At 36.3% G+C, this 20,875-nt stretch overlaps 1 protein-coding gene across 1 annotated transcript in view; it reads right to left on the reverse strand.

The window, feature by feature from the left end:
• CAND1 (cullin associated and neddylation dissociated 1) overlaps nt 1–18,394 on the reverse strand; it is a 22,310-nt gene extending 3,916 nt beyond the window's left edge. Inside the window, exons 1-13 of the mRNA XM_031055623.1 lie at nt 18,253–18,394; nt 11,329–11,483; nt 9,447–9,570; nt 8,773–9,029; nt 8,585–8,690; nt 7,955–8,100; nt 6,593–6,885; nt 5,844–5,985; nt 3,773–5,266; nt 2,905–3,000; nt 1,112–1,281; nt 858–1,022; nt 522–629 (exon numbers count right to left, since the gene is read on the reverse strand). Coding sequence (XP_030911483.1) covers nt 522–629; nt 858–1,022; nt 1,112–1,281; nt 2,905–3,000; nt 3,773–5,266; nt 5,844–5,985; nt 6,593–6,885; nt 7,955–8,100; nt 8,585–8,690; nt 8,773–9,029; nt 9,447–9,570; nt 11,329–11,483; nt 18,253–18,392 — 3,396 coding nt within the window. The 5' untranslated portion in view covers nt 18,393–18,394. The remainder of the gene's footprint in view (nt 1–521; nt 630–857; nt 1,023–1,111; nt 1,282–2,904; nt 3,001–3,772; nt 5,267–5,843; nt 5,986–6,592; nt 6,886–7,954; nt 8,101–8,584; nt 8,691–8,772; nt 9,030–9,446; nt 9,571–11,328; nt 11,484–18,252) is intronic.
• Between the last annotated feature and the right edge of the window lie 2,481 nt (nt 18,395–20,875).

A 20,875-nucleotide genomic window follows, 5' to 3' on the forward strand; every position in this document is an offset into this window, starting at 1 on the left:
AGGAATGGAAGGAGACTAACTAGGAAGATCCAATAATCCTGTAATATAAATGAAGAAGAGGTGGGGTAACTGACAAAAACTCTAACAAAAGCCTAGACAAAAAGTCTAACAAAACAAGGACTACTTTACACTGCCTTCATCAGCCAAATGGTTGTCTGAAACAACACCATCATCAGAAGTGAGATAAACTCTCAGTATTCTAGTTTCACTATTTATAATGAAGTAAGATTTACAAGTTGCCCAAGTGGCAGCTGAATTTTTAAGGAACAAAAGAAAATGCATCAAAGAAACAGAGGATTTCTAAAAAGAAGCTTACAAATCTATCTCTCCATCTGTAATTCAAATACAGTTAACACTTGTACAAAGATCCATTCATTTCTAATCTAATTATCCTGCCTACTGCAGCTTATCAACTGTAACTCAGGAAACGCTGCAGCAGTACAGAGGTATTCTTTAAACAAGAGTTCATTTATATTTCTATAAGAAAACACAAAACAATGAATTTAAATAAGCTGAAATACCTTAGTTGTACACGTAGCACGCAAAGGTTCAACGAGCCTGTCCAACCTCTGCAGCACTGCGCTCGGACAAAGGGTAGACAGTCTCACCAGCATTAAAAAGGTCAGCATCTGGGGTGAGGAAAAAACCCAATTCAACAACAGTTATGCCTGGCACATATATGGAGATATATCTCCCACCATGCTGTGTAACCTTTTGAACAGTCACACTTTAATAAAAATGGCAAATGTAGTGAAGTACTTAAGCATATGAAGTAATATTTTTACCATTTCAGTCTATTCACTATTTGAAATATTTTGAAAAAGTCACTGCTTTCACAGAGAAAAATGACAGCTAACCTTAATATCATAGTGATCCTTCAGGCCATCTTCAACATGGTTTAAGAATTCAAATATATCTAGTCTATCCAAACAGCTGTCCAATAGAGTATACATGCACTCAAAAGCTGCTTTCCTTATGTCCAACCCATCATCAACCGTGTGCTTAAATGGTCCCATTTCCACCTGTCAGTGAACAAAATAAAAGTTAAGGAATACACTTTTAAAAAATAACCTACTTACATATTTAGCATTGTGTTTCTCAGTTAACTTACCTCTCTGATTAACTCCTTTCTGACTTTTGTTTCATTGTAAAGATGAGGAAGCACAGTATCTAAGAGGTCCCTTATCAAAGATGGTTTATTGTGGGCAGCTGAATTAAAAGTCACTAGGGCAACTCTCCTGACATTGAGATCTGGGTCCTCCAGAGTTTTCAGAAAATCACCTGCAATCACATACAGAAAGCAAGCAATCTATGAGGATCTTTTACATTTGCAACTTTTAAAATATATTTGCTTAGTTTTAAACTTAAAAAAAAAGACATACTTAGTTCAGGAGTTATTTTAATGTAACACACACCTGCTATTTCAGCATGATTACACAAATAAAGGATTAATTATCATCATATGAAAGCTATTAATATAATTGTTATATAGTACTTCATATAATGAAACAGTAGTAGAAGAAACACCATCAAAATAAACTGCCATCACAATGACATATAAACTTTCTTTTCATGTAAATTAATGAAAACTACATTTAACCTTTTATTTTCTCTATTTATTAAAATTCTCTCATAATATGCACTAGAAAACCAATTTCACTTGCTGCAGTTCAGAAGTTCCAGAACACCTCTCAAGGAAACTACTAACTGATTTTTTAACCATCAAATTGGCATATACTGAGAATACCTAAATTGCTATAAAATTGGCCTACTCAGTATATATTAATGTAGCACCACCTCTCCCATGCCCCCCTACATTTGGGCATCTTTAAATTAGATTCTTCTATACTTCGATAACACAGCCATAGTAAAATAAATGGCTGCATGAATATATCCTCAAACAAAGTGACTCTTACACCCACCAAAAAGCTGCGTAACACAACTCAAAATGACTGAAATTTTTAAAGTACTAGATTCTGATAGCTTTTTGATTGAATAATCAATAAATATTTCCAGAAACCAAAGGGGCAAGGCAACTTCAGTGGAAGGGGGAAAAACCTACAAACATAATTCTTGAATATATTACTTAAAAAACAAAAAAGCTTAGTGATGAAAATAACACACAGTAAACTGACTTCATTTACCTATAAATAAAAACCTTGCTCTTTACAAAACTTTATGCTTTAAATCTTTTCCCTCCTATTAAGTTAAGAAGCATAGATCCATTTTTTTACAGATCTTTAGACCTGTAATTAAACAAGCATAGAACATTCATAACATCTTTAAAAAAAATCTACAATACTTTGTTATACAAATGCGAGTATAAAAAAAGCCACAGCATTGCAAAAGTCTTTGTCATACTGATGTTACACTGAAAGCTCTGATTACTTTACTCCTGTATAAAAATACACACAATTCCAAATGCTTTCAGACTACAAGCATTACATCCTGTATTTACAATTCAAAACCTGGTAATACTCAGAATAATTCACACAAGCATACATGTCTTAAGTGACTAGAAGTCAAATATTTCCAAGACCACGCTTCTTGGTAAATATAGTACATCTTATTAAATCAAACTGATATAATTTGGCAAAAACACGGGAAAGGAAATCAGCTTTTGGATCCCATCCTACTAAAAACATTAGCTTCTTGTATTGCCCATCACAAAGTCAATACACAGAATTTTTAATGACATAATTTTTCTGCTCAGAATTCAAATAAATTAGTGTTAATAGAAATAATTGGCTACTATGGAAATATCTTGTAACTCTTCCAACAGTTGTCATTAGCAGCTAATTCTAGTATCTTCAAAATATTTATTTCCGGTAACACAAAAAAAAAATTAAATGTAATTCTCTTGCCTGAAAACATAGAAGCTGTCAGTATAAGTGGAGTACTTACCTATGCAGTTCTTCAAGAGTGGATCTATGGGTTGAGGATGATCAGAAATAGTGAACTTAACAGCAGTAACCACTGAACTTCGAGCATATGAGGACCCTAATATGAAACAAAAGTGTGAACATGCAAGATGAAAACAGAAAAACAAGAGAATCTAAATCATGCTCAATGCCACTCATTCCTCTTAGATTTCTAATACTCTTAAGAACAGCAAACAAAAAATGCTATTTATTGCTAGCAATGCAATATGTAACTCAAACCTACAGAGAGAATATTTTAACCAGGGGAAAAATACCATAACATTGTAATACACATGTAATGTTATCTCCTATAGAAAATGTGAGCAATAAGCCTATTAAAACAGATTATTTATGATCACACATCATCCTACAAAAAAATTCTCCCCCTTACACAAGAAGCACATGAAGAAAACACGTGAATACAGCTCTTGATATGAGACTGATTCATTAATTATGCACAAAAATCTTTCCTAATTCTTAAAAACTTCAGAATCCTTATCTGAAAATTAGAAATATAGTAACCGACACCAAAAGCTCAAAATGTTGCAACTGATTTGTTAATTTCTCCCTTAGTCACCCATGCTCCCTCCCCTTCCAGTTTATAGCCCTGTCATAAACATAAAACATAACATTGTTAAGAGAAACATAATGTCTGAAAGCAGAACACAAGGAATTCTTGTTGTGTATTACTAACAACTTCTAGTAAACGCAAACCTTAACCTTCCGTTGTTGGGGAAAGGGAGCAAAACTTGAAGACACAACATTTAAGCATGTAATTTGAAAAACTAGATCCATTTTTAACAGGTATCATAAAGCCATCTGCTCCAACATGTACATGCATTACTACTCACCTGATGCCAAGTATCCCTTGAGTCGTGGAAGCAGAGTCTCTGGGTCTATCAACGTAAGCTTGCCCAAGCATTCAGCAACAACATTCCTTGTACCCTCTTCTGCACATTCACAGTGTTTCAGGAGTAAGGCCCAGATGTTCTCAACATATGGTTTGAGACCAATCACTGACGCAGAGCTAATTATTTCTTTCAAGGAATGCAGAAGAAGGTATTGCCTCTTAGGCTGACTGGTTATTTCTTGTAGGACAAATGGCAGATACTCAGGAAGATTGCCAACACTAATACTGCCTAAGGCGTATGATGCCGCTGACTTGACTTCTTCACTAGGAGAAGAGAATGCTTCCAGTATTACAGACTTCAGCTCGATTTGTCCACTTAAGTCAATGTGATGCCCAACTTCCCCAAGAGAAAGCAAAGCCAAAAGACGAATGGAATCTGTGGACCTCGAGTTCTTAACATCTTGAATGAACTGACCTACAACAGCTGGTCCTTCCTTAGGGCAGGCTCGAGTGAGGGCAGCAACACATTTGGCAATGGAATAGTAAGACTGCTTGTGAGTAAGTGCTGTGCTCTGGGAGTACACTGGACCCGTTAACATGCGCAGTAAATCCATATAGCCTAAATTGTTTGTACCAGTCACAACCAAAGCCTGGAAAAATTCTAGCATGGCACTAAGTGCTCCACCCTGAAGTAGGGGTGATCTTACCAGCCCAATAAGTTCATTGAGAATGGAGCCACTAATCTTTGACAGGGAGGAAGGATATACTTTAGCCAGCGTTGTCAGAAAACTGATGGCCATCTGTGATACGTGCATGTCACTTTCACTAATCAGAGGTGGAAGCTCATCCAGGACTGCATCAATCATGGCAGCTGTCAAGCTGTCACTGTAATTCTTAATTAAAATATCTAGCGCAGAAAGAGTGCCCAGCTTCAAAGCTCGCTGGTTCTTTCTCAGAAAAGAAGCAAGAATAGGAACTCCTTCCCCAAGGATTGGTCTCAAATCTATCTTCAAAGGAGAACCAGCAATCAATGTCATTGCCTTCACAGTAGTTAACCGAGTGATCTCATTCTTCAGTCTCTCTAGAAAAATCTGAAGTGTGCTAGGCAGGTCTGTGCCTAGACTGTCACCAAGGCTACAGATTATTTGACCCATGCAAGATATTGCCCTTTCTTTCACCTCCTGATCAATGTCAGCAGCCTTTAATCTTTTGATTGTACAAGTAAACAAATCTTTGATGTAAGGAGTAGCATCAAAGGAAGTAGGCTGGTCTAAAGGACGAATAACCTTTACAAGTTGTTGGGTAACCAGAAGTGCCTCTGATGTTATCTTGTAAAACGGGTCACCAACACAAGCTACAACTGGAGGTACCAATGCTTGAACATGAGGATGAAAGACTTGGGGAGAATGATTGCAGAGGATCACATACAAACAGGACAAAGCATCTATCTTCAGATTAGAAGAACTTGATTTGTCATTCAGTGAAAAGATTATTCCTGGAAAAAAACAAAAAAATGTATTTTTAGGGCAGGTATAGTGTCTGCTAGAACACTTCAAAATTTCCAAAGGAAGGCAGCTATACTGAATTTACACCTTCTGGTTCCCCATCTTCCTGCTTCCAAACCCCTTTAATCACTTTATTCAACCAATTAGCTTTTAAGCTACCTCCCTCAAAAGACATGAGCCATTCAATGGTTTATGACATTTCCAACCTTATTTTTCACCATTACTTCAAATTTCAACATTTTAAGTTTTAAAAGCTAAACTATGGAAAATATTTTTCTCTGTTTGGATGGAAAAGAAGGCAGTTTGATTTTGTAATTAAGAATCAAATTAAATTCTTTTTATAAAGAAGAAAAAACCTTTAATCTTCTCTTCAAGATTAATGATAATATATGACAAAAATATTTATATGGATACACATAATAGCTGATTATTTTGCCATTTTCTTTCAACAGAAACCCCACTTCCAAGTTTTTGCAAAAAGCAGTCGGGACTTCAATATTTTGATGTTTCAGAACTTCCCATACCATTTATTACTAACTGTTTCAGTTAATGCTGTGTTTCTCATACCTGGTACAAGTACAGGAACATGCTGCATTAGGGCTCCAGGTAACACATTTACTAGCTCAGTCAGCATGTTAAAGCAGCACTGACGAGTCTTAACACTTTTCTCCTTCATCTGTTTGTGCAAGGCTTTAACTATGTTGGGAACCTGTAATCATCACACATCTGTTAATTGATTCAATAGTTGGCATTTCTTTCATTATTGATCACTGGGGATATAAAGAAATATGTGCATCCTAACCCCCTGATTTCTCTACAGAACTAGAGAAGTGTAGAAACACTGGGAAATGAAGATTCAAAATAACTGCTTAAAAAAAAAAGTGATTTAGCTTTGAAAGGTGATTTGCATTAATATAACTGTAGAGAGCAACAATTGAAAAATCACCTAAATAATTCACTTAGATGAAGTTTTCCAGCATTACCCTTTCTATTCTGCAAATAAAATATGTTGCAGCAGATCAAGTTTTATCTTGATCTTATGTCTGGATACAGAATGCAGGAAGTAACTTTTGCTTTGGCAATGTGGCTAAATGACATATGACATACAACTTTTACAGCTGAGTAAACAAATTAAATAAGCACATTCGTACAAGTCAATTTCAGTTTCCAAGACTGTTGCATTTTTGGGCCCAGTTTACCCAGCTTCCTCTCTATGTTACTACTACAGGATAAAGCACATTGAATGAACTATCCTTATGAACAGCATGCAATTTTACCATGTCTTCTCAAAGATAACAAAAACCGTTACAAATAACCTGACTCTGAAGCATTGTCAAAGGTGTCTCTCCTTGTTCCATTGCATCAGGATCACAAAGCCAACTTTGCACAGGTCGAGTTTGTTTTAAAAGAGAAAGATATGCATGAAAAACATCTGCTTTAACATTCTCTTCACGTTCTTTGAATCTGGCTATTAAAGCAGGAGATACAGTTTTGTAGAATTCTGGAAGCATTTCGTGTCGTGTGCTAACCACAGCATCCAGACATTTAGCAGCTGCACGTCTCACTTTCCAGCTCATGTCATCATCATCACTATATTCATCATCACTCCCTTGAAAAAATAAATTATGCATATGTTCAAGTCTAGACAAGCAAAGCATCAAGTTTTATTTTAAACAATTAAAAAGAACACACTTCTTAAACAATTAAAAAGTTGGGTTCTTTGCATAAGACACACAAAGAAATAGGTTCAGAATTACTTTAAGAACCACACATACAAAAAGCCTTCTAAACAGCCTAACTTGTAATTCTCAGCCAATTTTTTCACATTACCCTCCCACACATATTAATTTAAACTGCAAACAGGAAAATGAGCTCCCCATCATATTTCCCCATCATAAATCAGCCTGACTACTGATTTAAAGCATATTCTTTATTCAAGACAACAAAGCAACAGTGAATACTAGCTGATCAAGATTCAACAAATTATTCTGTCTGCTTCTTTCTAGAGGTAAATCAAACTATACAATGTCCCCAAAAATAACAAAAAGCATAAAATAAGCAATATAGATTTTTCAGGTCTTAAAGCAACAGCTATGCAGCTCACTCCTTCCTTAAGTAATGAGAATTTTATGCCCTCAGTTCAGATTACTTGTGCGTCCAAGTTTTCACAAAGCTTATATCTGGCAATGCTTGCCACCATATTAACAATAAAATACCTTATGCCTTTCAGTCTGAAACACTTCTATCCTACCGAAAAATACTGAGTCATTTTCAATCTATTCTGATTTTATGCATTAGGTACCAATATATTATAGTGGAAAGTAGTGAGAAGCCTTTCCCATGCTGTATATGTATTTTCAATTCATTAACTGATGTTCTAACTTTATTTATATCATGCTACATGCTTCTGCCTTCTTCCACCTTTAAGGTATTTTAAAATATTTGTCTTGTATTTTATGTTCCCCCTCAGAATTACTGATCTCCAGCATCAACATCCTATACTTTTACTCCAGGAAGTGAGTTCATTAGCCATATTTAAAAGAGGTACAAAATTTGAATGGAAGTACACAAGTCTTTAAAATGCTGGTACTCAGGAGTATTACCACCCATACCAATTTTCTCAGATGGGTGCAAGATCAAAAGCTCATCCTCTCCCCCAAACCAAAAAGAGAACGTACCTTGATCATCATCATCACCGCCATCAGCATCCATAGCATTTTCATCTTCATCTTCATCATCATAATTGTAATTAGGATCATAAGTAAGATACTTAAGACAAATGTTTATAATAGTAGATACATGAGGATAAACTTCTTTAGGACACCTGTGTAATATAAAAATATAATCACTGTCAAATTACTTTGAAGCACTAAAATATTCTTAAAAGATTTTGTGTTGCATGCTGTACTTTGGAGAGCAGCCAAGACAACATCAGGACATCCCTCTGAACTACAGAAATTCAAAGGGAAGGTCAGAAAGGGCAATGCCACTTTGTAACAGGATCTGCTAGACTGGAAGGTTGCAAAGGACTCAGATATGCCTTTTGATACCAATTTTTATCACCACTACTGGACACAAATATTATCAGAATACTTCCCACCTCCTGTTTGCACAAGCAGAAAGCTTGTAGAGTACAGACATAACACACTGCTCAAGAGCTAAGTTACAAGATAGCTAAAGGAACTGTTCCAGTTCAAAGCTTGCAAGAGTAATTTGTACAAAGGAGGCTGTCTCTTGACAGCTTACAACCAAATGACACACTACTAAATCTGAAGAAAGCCTGAAATAGGTACCCATGAATGACTTACCTCCTAACAAAAGATTCAAAGGCTTGAATGCAGTACTCTCGTAGTTCATCATCATCTACATTACAAAACTTTACAACCAAAGGAATTATTTTCTCAAGATATTCACCTGGTAAGATAAAAAAATTACCTAAGTAATTATTCTCACTGAAAAACTTCAAAGTAAAAGATAATTTATATATTTTTCTTACCTATTCTATGACCTGCTTGCCTACTGATAGCAGCAATACACTGTATATAGGTCCTAGTTGTTGACATGGAATCATTTTTAGACAGTTCTGTCAACAGATGTTCAATGAGGTCAACAAAAACCATATTGCCACAACTCATAACCAGGTGACCAAGAGCAATGATGGTTCTTTTCCTCACAGCAAGTCTTGGGCTGGTCAGCTGGGGGAGCAGACAGGTCAGAATTGAAGGATGGAAGTTAACAAGCAGTCCTCCTTGCCTTAAAACAGACAAAACACAAACTCAAAACCAATTGAATCTGGATAACTTTGTTCATATACTGTAAAACAATCCTTCAAAAATTCCCCAAACATCATAAAGATTCCAATCAAATGTTTAAAATTTCAGGTTTTAGAACTTGTTAAAAGAAGAAATAGTTTAAAACATAACTTCAAAATGACAAACATTAAAATAAGCTTAAAACCACAGTTCTCAGAAAGTTAAATAGTAATTGATCAACCAATTATCTTCAATACATTCACTTATTTTTTCTAAATTAAGTTTAATCTACACGTCACACAACCATATTATTTCATATGACTTTGAATAATTTAATTTTAACATTTGGGAAACTGAAGTTCAAGCTTTAAGCAGTATTTATAAGCATTCATCAGTGTACTAAAAGAGAGATGTTTACCTGCTCAGCATATCAGCCATGATATCCAGTGCCTCCAGTTGAACAGACACATCTTCCTGCTTGGCTATAGCACTAGTGAGACGCCCTGTGATCTTTTTGCAAACATTAGCTGCTAATGCAGAACCTGAAAGTACAACAAAACCTCAGCATTTCCATAATATTTTTAAAATACACCTTTTAAGACTAGAGATGATGTTTGTGACTATGGAAAGCAACCCAATCTACATAAAGAAGCTTTTTCCAACCAACAAAACAAGCTTAAACAGCCACTCTGCTAATGTCATGTATGCTCCGCATTAGAGCTGAAAAACTATCTATATACAAACATACTAAGCAGGAGGGATTCTTTTCCCAGAAGGTACACACAACAGAGCACTGCTTTTGGAAGGGCAAGCGATGGAAAGTGAAAGCCACAACAAGTCTAGAGCAATAAATGAAAGTAGTATAAGTAAAAATGAAGGTATATACTATATGGTAAGGAAAAGCACAAAAGTAGAGAGCTACTTCTAATGTAAAAAAAAAAAGCAAAATAAAATTATTTCGCACAAGAAGCTACTTAAAAATTAAGTACCTGGAATACTACTAAAACATTTGAGAGAGGGGGAAAACTTATATCTGAGGTATTTTAAAATATAAGTAAAAACATCTTCATAAAACTTCATAGTTCCCCCTTCCTCTAATTGTCTAACATTGTTTTAAGTAATTATGAGAAGAAACTCCTATCATGGAAACGACTGCCCAGAGGTTAGTACTCATCTTCACCTGCATGAAATTCTTCAAGCCACATTTTGCAAATTTCAATGTGAAATTAATACCCTTCCAACCGATGGTAAATCTAGTTTATATATATTATGGCTCATTCTTAACTACAACTAAAATTAAAATATAACAAGTGGACAATCTAATGTGTTACCATGGAGGCTAAGAAAAAGAGAACAATCTGTGTTTCAGTTGAGAGCAAGAAATGACATGTTGTTTATTTTTATATTAGGAATGTTAATTATATTGAAAGACTTGCCTACATTTTTGTTTGAGCTTTACCTCCACCCAAAAATCTTCTTTTGTGTAGGCAAACTCAAGAGTAAAAGCTTAAAAAAACTGACTTAAAATTAGTTATTTATGTAAAGCTTATGCATCTCACTGCTGCTTGACAGAAGCAAGACTTACATGTCAATTTTCAAAAAGGATATTAAAATCAGAGCTTTTTTTTTAATTCACAAGACCTCAGTCTCTAAAAATGTAATTTCCAAAGCCTTTTTAATCACTCTCTAGTCTCATTCATATTCTACATTATGATATCTGAAAAGCACTTGAGTAAAAAAGTAATGCTATTAACTGATGAGCTGTTCAACATTAGTGTCTCTTCTAGAGGAAAGACTGCCTTCATTTAAACCTGCAGGTAAGACTTTCACTAATTTAACAGGCAACTGTCAGAAGCACAAGGTACTTCCCAAAACAATTCCTAGAAAGTGAGACAAGAAATCAGATGGTTAAGGAAAAGTACAGGAGTTGTAATCAATTTTAAAGCGCATTATCAACCAAAGACCAAGATGAGATCTAGCTATTACTACAGCCTAGATGTGCTCCACCAGGCAATAATTAAAACAGAAGCTTTTACAACTTGTTATACTGAATTTCATATTCTCTGAACTTGTTTTCCATATTAATGCAATCCTTCATTAAAAAATATGTTCTTAAACTAGTAAAATTTGGCAATACAGTCAGAGAAGGACAAACTGAAAGGGTATTTGTGCCATGTTTTTACCCTAATGGAAACTAGTTCCAATGCTGAAACCTCTTCCCTAAAACCTCCAGCTTTTTACATTTTTTTGAATTAGTAAATGATACAACTGCATAAAGTCTTTAGTACAAAATGCCTTACCACTGGAAGCAGGGGGAAGTTCTCCAATCACAGTTTTAAGACCAATGCTTGAAATGTCACGTAACTGTTCTTTATCTGAAAGCATGTTTGTACACAGGGTATCTACAATGGTCTCCACTTGATACTCCTTCACTTTACTCACCAGAGGTCCCAGGCTGTATAAACAAGAGAAGAGTATTAAATTGGCAACAATATTATTTCAGCATTTTGCATTCAAGTCATAAACTTCAGCTTGGTTTTGGTAGCAACACAAAGCAGAATTTTAAAAACTGAAAAGCCTCGTCTGGTTGGACTGATAACTTGCCTCCATAAATCTAGTAACAAAACACTTGTTTAGTACATGTTTCTTATTTGGAGCTGGAAATTCATTTTGTACGGCTGTTCTGCTTCAGTCTCAAAACTACAGTCCCTCTCATTTCTCAGTTCACAACAAGATTTACAACAAAAATTAACCTAGCCAGAGCCATCAGTTTACATGCTTGGCCATTAGTGTCTGCATAATTCACAAACAAGTAAACAATGTTCTTAATTACTGCATCTTTATTCTATACAACATTTGGATTCAGTCATGGCTCTATGCAGTAAAACAAACCCAAACACATCTTCCATCCCCAAACCTGTTGTACGTACCCCATTGCTGTTACCCTTTTTAACATGTCCAAAAATTCACAGGGGCAAGACCTAATTATTATTAAAAAATGCCCATCAGAAGCAAAAGGCAGAAAGCAAGAGCAGACAGTAGGAGGACATGGACAAGCAAGCCCTTGCACTCAAGCACTGTATGTGACATACTGCACAATAGTAACCAGAGTAAGGTTCAGAGCTCTGCCATCAAGGGTCTGTCACCATGTTAGGCAAACCTGGAGCTCCTCTTTCGACAGCCACGCTCACAAGGCCTTACCTGCCATGAACTCAGAACAGTGCTTGCACTTGAGGCACTTGGATTAACACCCAGGAATACACAACTCCCAAGGCAATCACACCTAGCACTTCCCATGCTTTCCTTCACAAACCATAACCTGCTTGGTTTCTTTCTCTCCTTACCCACTCATGTGGGTACTCATGTGGTAAAACCTGCTGAAAATACATGTGGGGGGCGGGGGCAGGGGAAGGGTGGGTGGAGAGGCAGCAAAGGCAAAACACACTTGCCAAAACCACACACTAAAGTATCACTTGCAACTTACTCCATTTTGTTAATCCACAGAACTTGGAACTAATTTGAGATTAGTCAAACTAGTGCACAGACATCTGAAACTGATGCTTTATGATCACACCAATGCCACAAATTCAGAAATATTGCAATTTATTCAATTTGGAGAGTATTTAATGGAGATTTACATATAACCTTAAATAAATACACAAGAACAACTTTGGGGTTACATTTTTAGAAAGTACAGCATACAGGTAATCTCAAGAGAACTCAGCTGAGATACTGACTGATATCTGATTGATGGCATAAAAAGAAGCCCTTTAAGTGCACAGAAATGAAGATGTAATGGATGATTTCTCACTTGCTTCAGCAGCTCCTGCAGAAATGAACAGTTCAGGCAGAGACCCCTTTCATAAAAGCAGTCAGACCTCATGCCCTAACCTGACACTACCCTTTAATTTAGGGAAAGGGCATTGTACTGGATTCTTCAGATTCTATTAAACTATCTCTACAGCCACTAAATCCCTGAGAGTAGGAAGGGGTTTAGAGGACCATATCCACAATCTAATCTGCTAATTTTACTGCTTCAATTATGTTAAATTATTAATGATTAAAATAATTTCTGAACACTAGTACAAGTAAAGACTTTTTGCCTCTAACTTAGAAACTCCTGCTAAATCTGTACACAAACATCTGCTAACACAAATTATTACCAATAATTATCTCTGAGACACAAATACATCAAGCTATCCCTGTCTGCAGTTGAAACATTTTCTCCAGTTGCTGAAAAAGCTCACAGCTTTCTTTACAACTTGATTTGACTCTTCAGTCAAGCTTTTCCCTCACCGTGATTCATTGACACGTCTATATATAGAGCTTCTCTTCATACACACCACTGTCAGTCAGCGGCTACTCACAGCACTGTTGCATGCATCTGCTCCTGGTGCACAGTGAATTGTTTTGCAAACAACACAAGGACAAATCAACTCGAACACAAACCTACAGAATTCCAAGGTACAATGACTCCATAGTAGTCCAGAGAAATTAAACTCCCTGTGCATTTCAGTCAACAGACAACAGTACACAAGGTTAAAAACCCCTTGTTTTAAACCTGAATTGTTGAACAACTACTGAATTCTTTTGATTTAAATTTGCTTATTTTTCAAATGCAACCTATGAGTAATTAAAATAATCACAGTAAAGGCCAGTCAATCAGATTCATCTCAGCTAAGAATCGGAAACACTTTTTTGCTAATGTTTTAAAGATGACCAAACACTGGAATGATATTAACACACACTATAAATTACAGTTTCTGGGAAGTACTAAGCTATATATTACCTGAATCAGCATCTTCAGTCCTATTTATTCAACCTATTAGTTCAGCAAATCAGACATAACAATTGTGAAGTAAGTTTTACAAAATACTATCTCAAGCTTTTCTGGCCTTCAAAATCAGTAAATATCACCTATAGACCTTATTATTAGTCCCAGATTACAAATCAATCTTACCAGAAATTGAAAGTAAACTATAACCTTCTTCTATCAAATCAGTTCTGACTACAAAGCTTTTGCACTTAAGCATGTATTTTACACACTTGAAGACCATTTTGGATAGTTTTAAGTGCTCTTTGATCTTTTCCCTTTCACTAGCCAATAATTTGTGTCTAGGTTCTCTCGAAGTAAAAAGCTCATTCAGCTGCCTATGGATATAAACAGCAACAAAGTCTCCTTTAAGCTACACATATTTGGAAGTAAAGGTGTCCATAGCATAGCTCCATATTAGGAAGCTGAACACCAACATCTAATCAATTATAATCTCCAACTGGCATATTTTAACAGCTATGGAATAAGCACATTTATTTACAAGGAAGAATTAAAATTCACAAATTTAAAAAACCGATATTATTCAAATCACTAGTATAGCATGATGCACAGTAGTGTATTACCAAAGCATACAAAATGCTTTAAAGCTGCTGAACTGGATCAGCCACACAGCAGCCAATACATGCATCATCCTGTTCACACTAATGACTCAGAATCACAGCGTCAGGGAGAGCTCCCTACGTTGAACTACTGCCCAGAGAAGTCACTCTGATAAATGCAGAGAAACTGCAGTACCACAGGGAGAAATCACTGAAATGCTTACTTTAATCCCACCTTTATTTTCTTCACTCTAGATAGATTTGGGTATGTTTGGCTTCTTACTGGTTTCACAAAAGATTTCACAGTGTAAATCAATAAAAATTTCTATTTGTAGGTTTAAATGGCAGAATATCAAAGTGTTCAAAATGAGAAACAGCTCATCCTTAAGCTACAACATTGAACACATGAAACAATTAATGTGCAATTTGGGCCAATAGAGCATTACAAAGATTATCAGCAACGAGGAACAAGCGATACCAACACAATACCTACACTTAGACAAACCACACTGCTTGACTACACCTCATGTACATAATCAAGCCACAGGCAGTGTAACTACTGCTGCCATAAGGTGCACAGGATACCACGCTGGACTACACTTACAGCTATATACTAAGGATATGCTGTAAGAATAGCCTTTTCCACACTGGCTGATAGTAAAACAGCCTATGACTATCAGGTAAATCATAAATCATTCCTTCAAAAGTTGGAGACAACAAAAATACATTTAATATTTTACGTGTAGTTAAGAAAAACAAGGGAAACAACCTGACGTTACTGACATAGGTTTCATCTACTGCCTGCAGTAAGAAGCTTAACAAATAAAACTCGGTTCCCTTCTGTAGGGTCAAAGATTACAGCAGGCCAACTTTTACTTCAAGACTACTAATGCAGCTCATGTATTTTCATTTTTATTCAGAAATGAACTGGACAACCATTTTGCAAGGTAGCTACCCAAATACCAATGAACCCAAAAACTGACTTCGGCTTCGCTTTTACCCAGTTTATCCTGCCCCAAACCAGCATAATGTAATTGAAAGGAGCAAGAACAAAATCACCAGCGTGCTCTGTAGAGATAATAAGGAAAAAGTTCATCGGCATTTTAACAAACAGCGCTCCTCTTACTCAAGTGTGAAAGCGAGCAGTGGATAAGGCAAAACCAGGAACGTTGCTCACTTGTTGCTACGCTCACCTAAAAATAAATACTGCTTTATGGTTGCTCCGAGTTGTTTCAAATCTGCCGTGTTCAGTGACCTCGAGAATCAAATCTTCCAAGAGTGACTCTTATGCAAGAGTTTTATTCAGAGCATTTCAATTGATCTACCTGTAAAGAAAGTTCCCCTAACAAGCTCCAACACCTTTCTCCCTTCCTCAAGGAAAAAATCTATCTCAAGTGCAGATTGAAAAGAACATTGGGCTGTCTTAAATCCTCTTTCTATGAGAGAGGGAATTGATACTTTAATGGGTCATCAAGCGTCTGATAAAAGTTACTGCTAACAGTCTCTAAAGTTCACCACAGCATTTAAATAAAGAGAGATCTTAAGACAGTTTATGCTTTCCTCAGCTGGAAGTGCCAAGAAACCCTTAACAGAAATACACAAGAGCACAAAATATTTAAAATTTAAAAAGCCAAGAAAAATATGCTGGCTGAAATTAACTTCCCAATGAGTCAGTCTTACATGGAGTGTTGCAGCAGATGGAACACTTCAGATCAGCTTGAACTGTCTTAAAAAACCTACAGCTTAGTAGTGTTCAGCCTCTCCCATCCTTCACCCCCGCCAATGTTTCTACCAACAGGTAAAGTGCAGAAGGAAAACAATAAGCCAGAAGAAAACTAAGTCCCTAAACCAGTCTGTCACAAAACCAGGTAAGAAGCAGCATGAGAAAAAGAAAAAGGAGTACAAGAACAGCAAACAGGAAGCAGCAGCAGTATTAGGCTTAAAACTGTCATGAACTGTATTTTGAGTACAAGCTGCTTTGAGAATAAAAGAGTGGTGTTTTTTGTTGTTTCTTTTTTTTATTCAAAGCATAGCTGCAAGTGATTGGGACACAAAAAAAAGACTAAAAAAACACAACTTGATGTGATCCAGAAGGTACACATGTCCACCTTCTACACAGATGTTCATAATTCACCTGAAAACTTTTCTATTATGTTTCTTGTCCCATTAAAGTAAATTTAACACTGTTCCTTAACATTATCTGGAATTCTCAAAAACACTCCAAAATTGAAAGAGATTCAGTCACATTAGTTAAATCCAAGAGTTTTACCAGTATATCAAAGTAAATTTAAAAACTGAAGCACTGGTAATAAGAACAGGACATGCAGACACACAGGAAGTAATCTATTTTCTCATTCTCTTCCCTTTGCAATCTTTCTTTTATGCTTTAGTAAGCACTACTTGTAATTTAGACCCTACATTCTAACACTGCCATTAAAGATGGTGATATATGTCTCTATGTGCATTAATCTAAATTTCAGGACAACTTTAGGATGTATATTAGAAATGAGTATTGCAAGTATGCTAATATGTAACTTTTCCATAAAATGCTATTAGACACAAAGACAATTCTAAGCCTGAGCCAAGTTTCACAACAATATGCTCTTCTGATTGAGTACAAGCAATCAGTTTCAAAATCACGAAAACATAAGGAACAGACATTCCAGAAGTTTGAATTAAAAAGAAACAGAGTATTTTGTGTTGTTATGAAAAGGATATGGGTAAGACACATTTTAAAAACACTGCAGCCCTGGTGACAGTAGGGAAAAAGTAGTGACAATTATAGTGCTAATATACCTAATATCGCAAATATCTGGCTTGAAACTTGACATTCCTACACCAATTTGTCTGTGCAAGGTTTTAGTTACCATCACTTACAACACTTCAGAAGCTGAAGCAAACACTGCTTCTAAGTACATAAGCAGAGGTACACACAGTACCTCTGCTTTGCTAGTCTGACAGGGCAAACTACAAAGAATAACAAGCTAAAACAAACTTGGCTAGTCACAATGTGAAACTTCTCAAGCTCCAAGTTTACTCCAATCCATACCTCATGGAATATAAGTAGTGTATATGGAGTATTAAAAAAAACCCCTAAGCTCACAAACAAGAAACATTCTCAGGAACACTATATGCGTCCTAAGAGAGGCCCGCTTTAAAGCACACAAAAATCCGAATGGCCAAGAACAAAAAGTCGTAAGAAATGTAGCATCTCTTCAAAGGGTGCTCTGGAAAAGTCACACCATATGTAAAGCTCAATAAAGTGAGGAAGAGAGGGCAGTGAAGCAACAGAAGTCTCTGAAAGGCAAGTAAATGCACCCTGATCCCATAAAACATTTACAGTTCCTGTAAAGCTTGTAAAAGCATCAGCGCAGTACTCTGAATGCTAGCAAACAGGTAAGTTCCACTTTGATAACCGAGGCCATATCTTTACCGTTTCATGTTTTCATGTCTGCTTGAACACAACTCTAATAGTACAATTCTTCCCCTGCACATCATCTAAGGTCTCACCATCAAGTATCAATGTGGCAACTACCACTGAATTATAAGCTTTTTGTATCTATTTAGTAATCAAGAATTGGCACCAAAGAACAAGTGCATCACTCAAATACTTCCAGCAAGGACTGCATGTGCTATTTGGCACCTGAAACCCCAAATATTAATCCCCAGTGTCAACAAAATATCATTTTTTACGTACAACCATTAAAGCAGGTAGTCTACAAGAATAAGGTTCCTCTGAGGACGTCAATTTCAAAATTATTTTGTGTAGCAGTGTCCTTTGAGTTTTCAGAAGTGCTTTATATTGTTCAGTCATTACACAATTCTTTACATCATAGAAAAAGAATACCTACCATTTGACAGCTAAGTTTTGTACCTCACCATTTTTATCTTCCAATAATTTCAAAATCATCTTCACCACCTTTCTTTCACTGTCATCATCCAGCTTGATAGAATCTTTCTGAAGTTCTGTCATCAAGTCATTAGTAGCCATAAACCTGACAAAAGATGTGAGATAATTATTGCTAAAGGGATATGGGTTATTCACAGTGCTCAGGATTGAAGATTCTCAGTTTCCATAATGTGTTATCAAACAAATCACATTTAACATTGAGTTATTGTTGTCTGTTTTGTGATGCAAATAGCATGTATAAAACAGAAAGGAAGAAAAACCGTATTTGAAAATGAAAACTGAGCTAGGTCATCACCTTTCTCTTACGAGAACAGCTACATATTTTACTTCCAGCATTTACATTATAATCCACACGATCTCCACAAAAAACTGACACTTTCACAAATTTTAAGTAGTCCTTCCATAAGCTATGCTGATGTTGCAAAAAACAAGCTTTTTAATAACTCAGTTAAAAAAACCTGATCTCTGCTCTGAGTTTATTTTAAAATAAGTTTCAACCAAGAAGAAAAATATAGTTTCTCAAACATTCTCCCATAGAATTCACAAAAGCCAAACTTTAATTAATGAAGGGAGAAATAAAAGTTAAGCTTATGTTCCATGTGGTTTTCATTTTCTTGCCTTGTACAGACTAGCTTGTTTACAGCCAGAAAACAGAGCTGATCACATTTATCCAGCCCTCAATACAGGGTGCCACAGTAAAGAACAAAATTAATTCTTGAGAGATCAAGCAAATAACAATCTTTCATATCAATTAATTTACTATTTAGTAACAGTCAATATCTACCAACAGAAGAACATACTGAAAAATTACTTTCCAAAAATATTGCCTTTATGCCTTCTGTTTCTTCTCCTTCTGAAGTCTGTTTCACAACCCATTTTTCTTTTGTAAGTGCCCTCTCTTCTCAGAAGCAGCAATACAGATGTATTACTCAATTACAAATCCCACAGGCCTCGGTACTGACACCAACCCCCACTCAAAACTCCAAACAAGGGTTTGTAGTTAAACAGTTAAGGGTGACATTTGGACTTCAGGCACATCAGTCTCAAGCAGACATCACTTCAGCTCAGGTCATGCTTGGAAGGTTATCTCTGCAGCTTGACATGCCAGATATTACTTTTTACTGAAAACAAAAGCCAAGACTCTGCATAATTTTAATATGCATCACAAATGCCAGATGCCTAACCTCACATAATGGACCTCAACTTGTCCTGTCTTTTAATAATTCCAGTCTAATGGTCTCAAGGTGTTTCTAAGGTAAGACCTCACCCCTTTTTCACTCACTCCAACCGTCCCACTAAAGCAAGCCTGCAGTCTGACAGGAACCAGATGTGCACAAAAACAGGCTAGGGATGCAAAGCATCAGCTTTTAAGCACAGTAATGAAAAAGGCTACTTGGTAAGTAAAGGTAACAGATAGGACCTAATTTAAGGATATACATGAAGTCACACAGTACTGGAACACTCAAAAACTGTCTCCAAGTTACTGCTGCATTTACCTCTTTTTCTTAAAAACTTTGGCTAACAGCTCCTATTTCCTAGCCTTAGAAGGTCATGTCCACTCATCAGCTACTTGTCAGTTCCTAAACTAAGCACAGCATGCACATCCTGCTGAGGTGCAACAGCAACCTCTGCATGCAACCGCAACAGGGTTCTCTTGGTAGACTTCTCCACCAAAACATGCAAACCAACCCAAACACCACAATGGGGTGGGGGGGAGACCAGGCAGCTTAAGAGTAAAGCTGCTGGTATTTAGAAACATAGCTTCAAGTAGTCACAATTCGCCCTGCCTGCACATCAAACTTCACCTGGTGCAAAGCAGGCAGCGTGTCAGCAGCTGCTCACAGCCTGTACTCAGAGCAGCCATTCTCCTGCTGCAGGGAGGACACTCCTTCTCCCACAGCCAGACGGGAAACTGCCACCTTACCTGACTGCCCATTTCCGAACTTAAGCCCAAGCTTCTGTGTGGACAACACAATCACAAGTATGTACATCTTCCAACAAGTACATATTCCAGCTCTGCATGGGACAGGTCAGTTTATCAAGAAAAATGAGGATTACTTTTTACAGTAGACTGCTTACTTGAACAGCTGTTTTACACTCTGCTCCCTGGCATCAACAGGATAACTACACTGTCCCTATTCAAACAGACGAGATCTAAGAACAAATGCACTTACAATTACTGAAACTAAATACTATTTTATCCATTATGCAAATACACAATACACATAAAGTTTCATAAAATGTTACTCCATAACAGCCAGTTGGTAAAAGTCTATCATCACTCATTTTTTATGGTTTGTAACATTAGATTTTAATCTATGTTAAGACATTTTTTGTTTAACATTTGAGAATTTCAAAATTGTTCAAAGCTACTAGAACAGACTTTCTGAAGTGTGCTCTACTAAAGGAACTACACAAGAAGTTTAAATTACACACAGCTGAGAGGAAAAAAAAATGTTTGCTACAATTGCACTGGACAGGTATAACCTAGCCCTCCTATACAGAAAGTTTTTAACTCATAAAAACTAGTATCACAAATCCACTGGAACTTACTGTAAATCCTC

The sequence above is a fragment of the Geospiza fortis genome, unplaced genomic scaffold, assembly GCF_000277835.1.
Source record: "Geospiza fortis unplaced genomic scaffold, GeoFor_1.0 scaffold166, whole genome shotgun sequence".
Lineage (NCBI taxonomy): Eukaryota > Metazoa > Chordata > Aves > Passeriformes > Thraupidae > Geospiza > Geospiza fortis.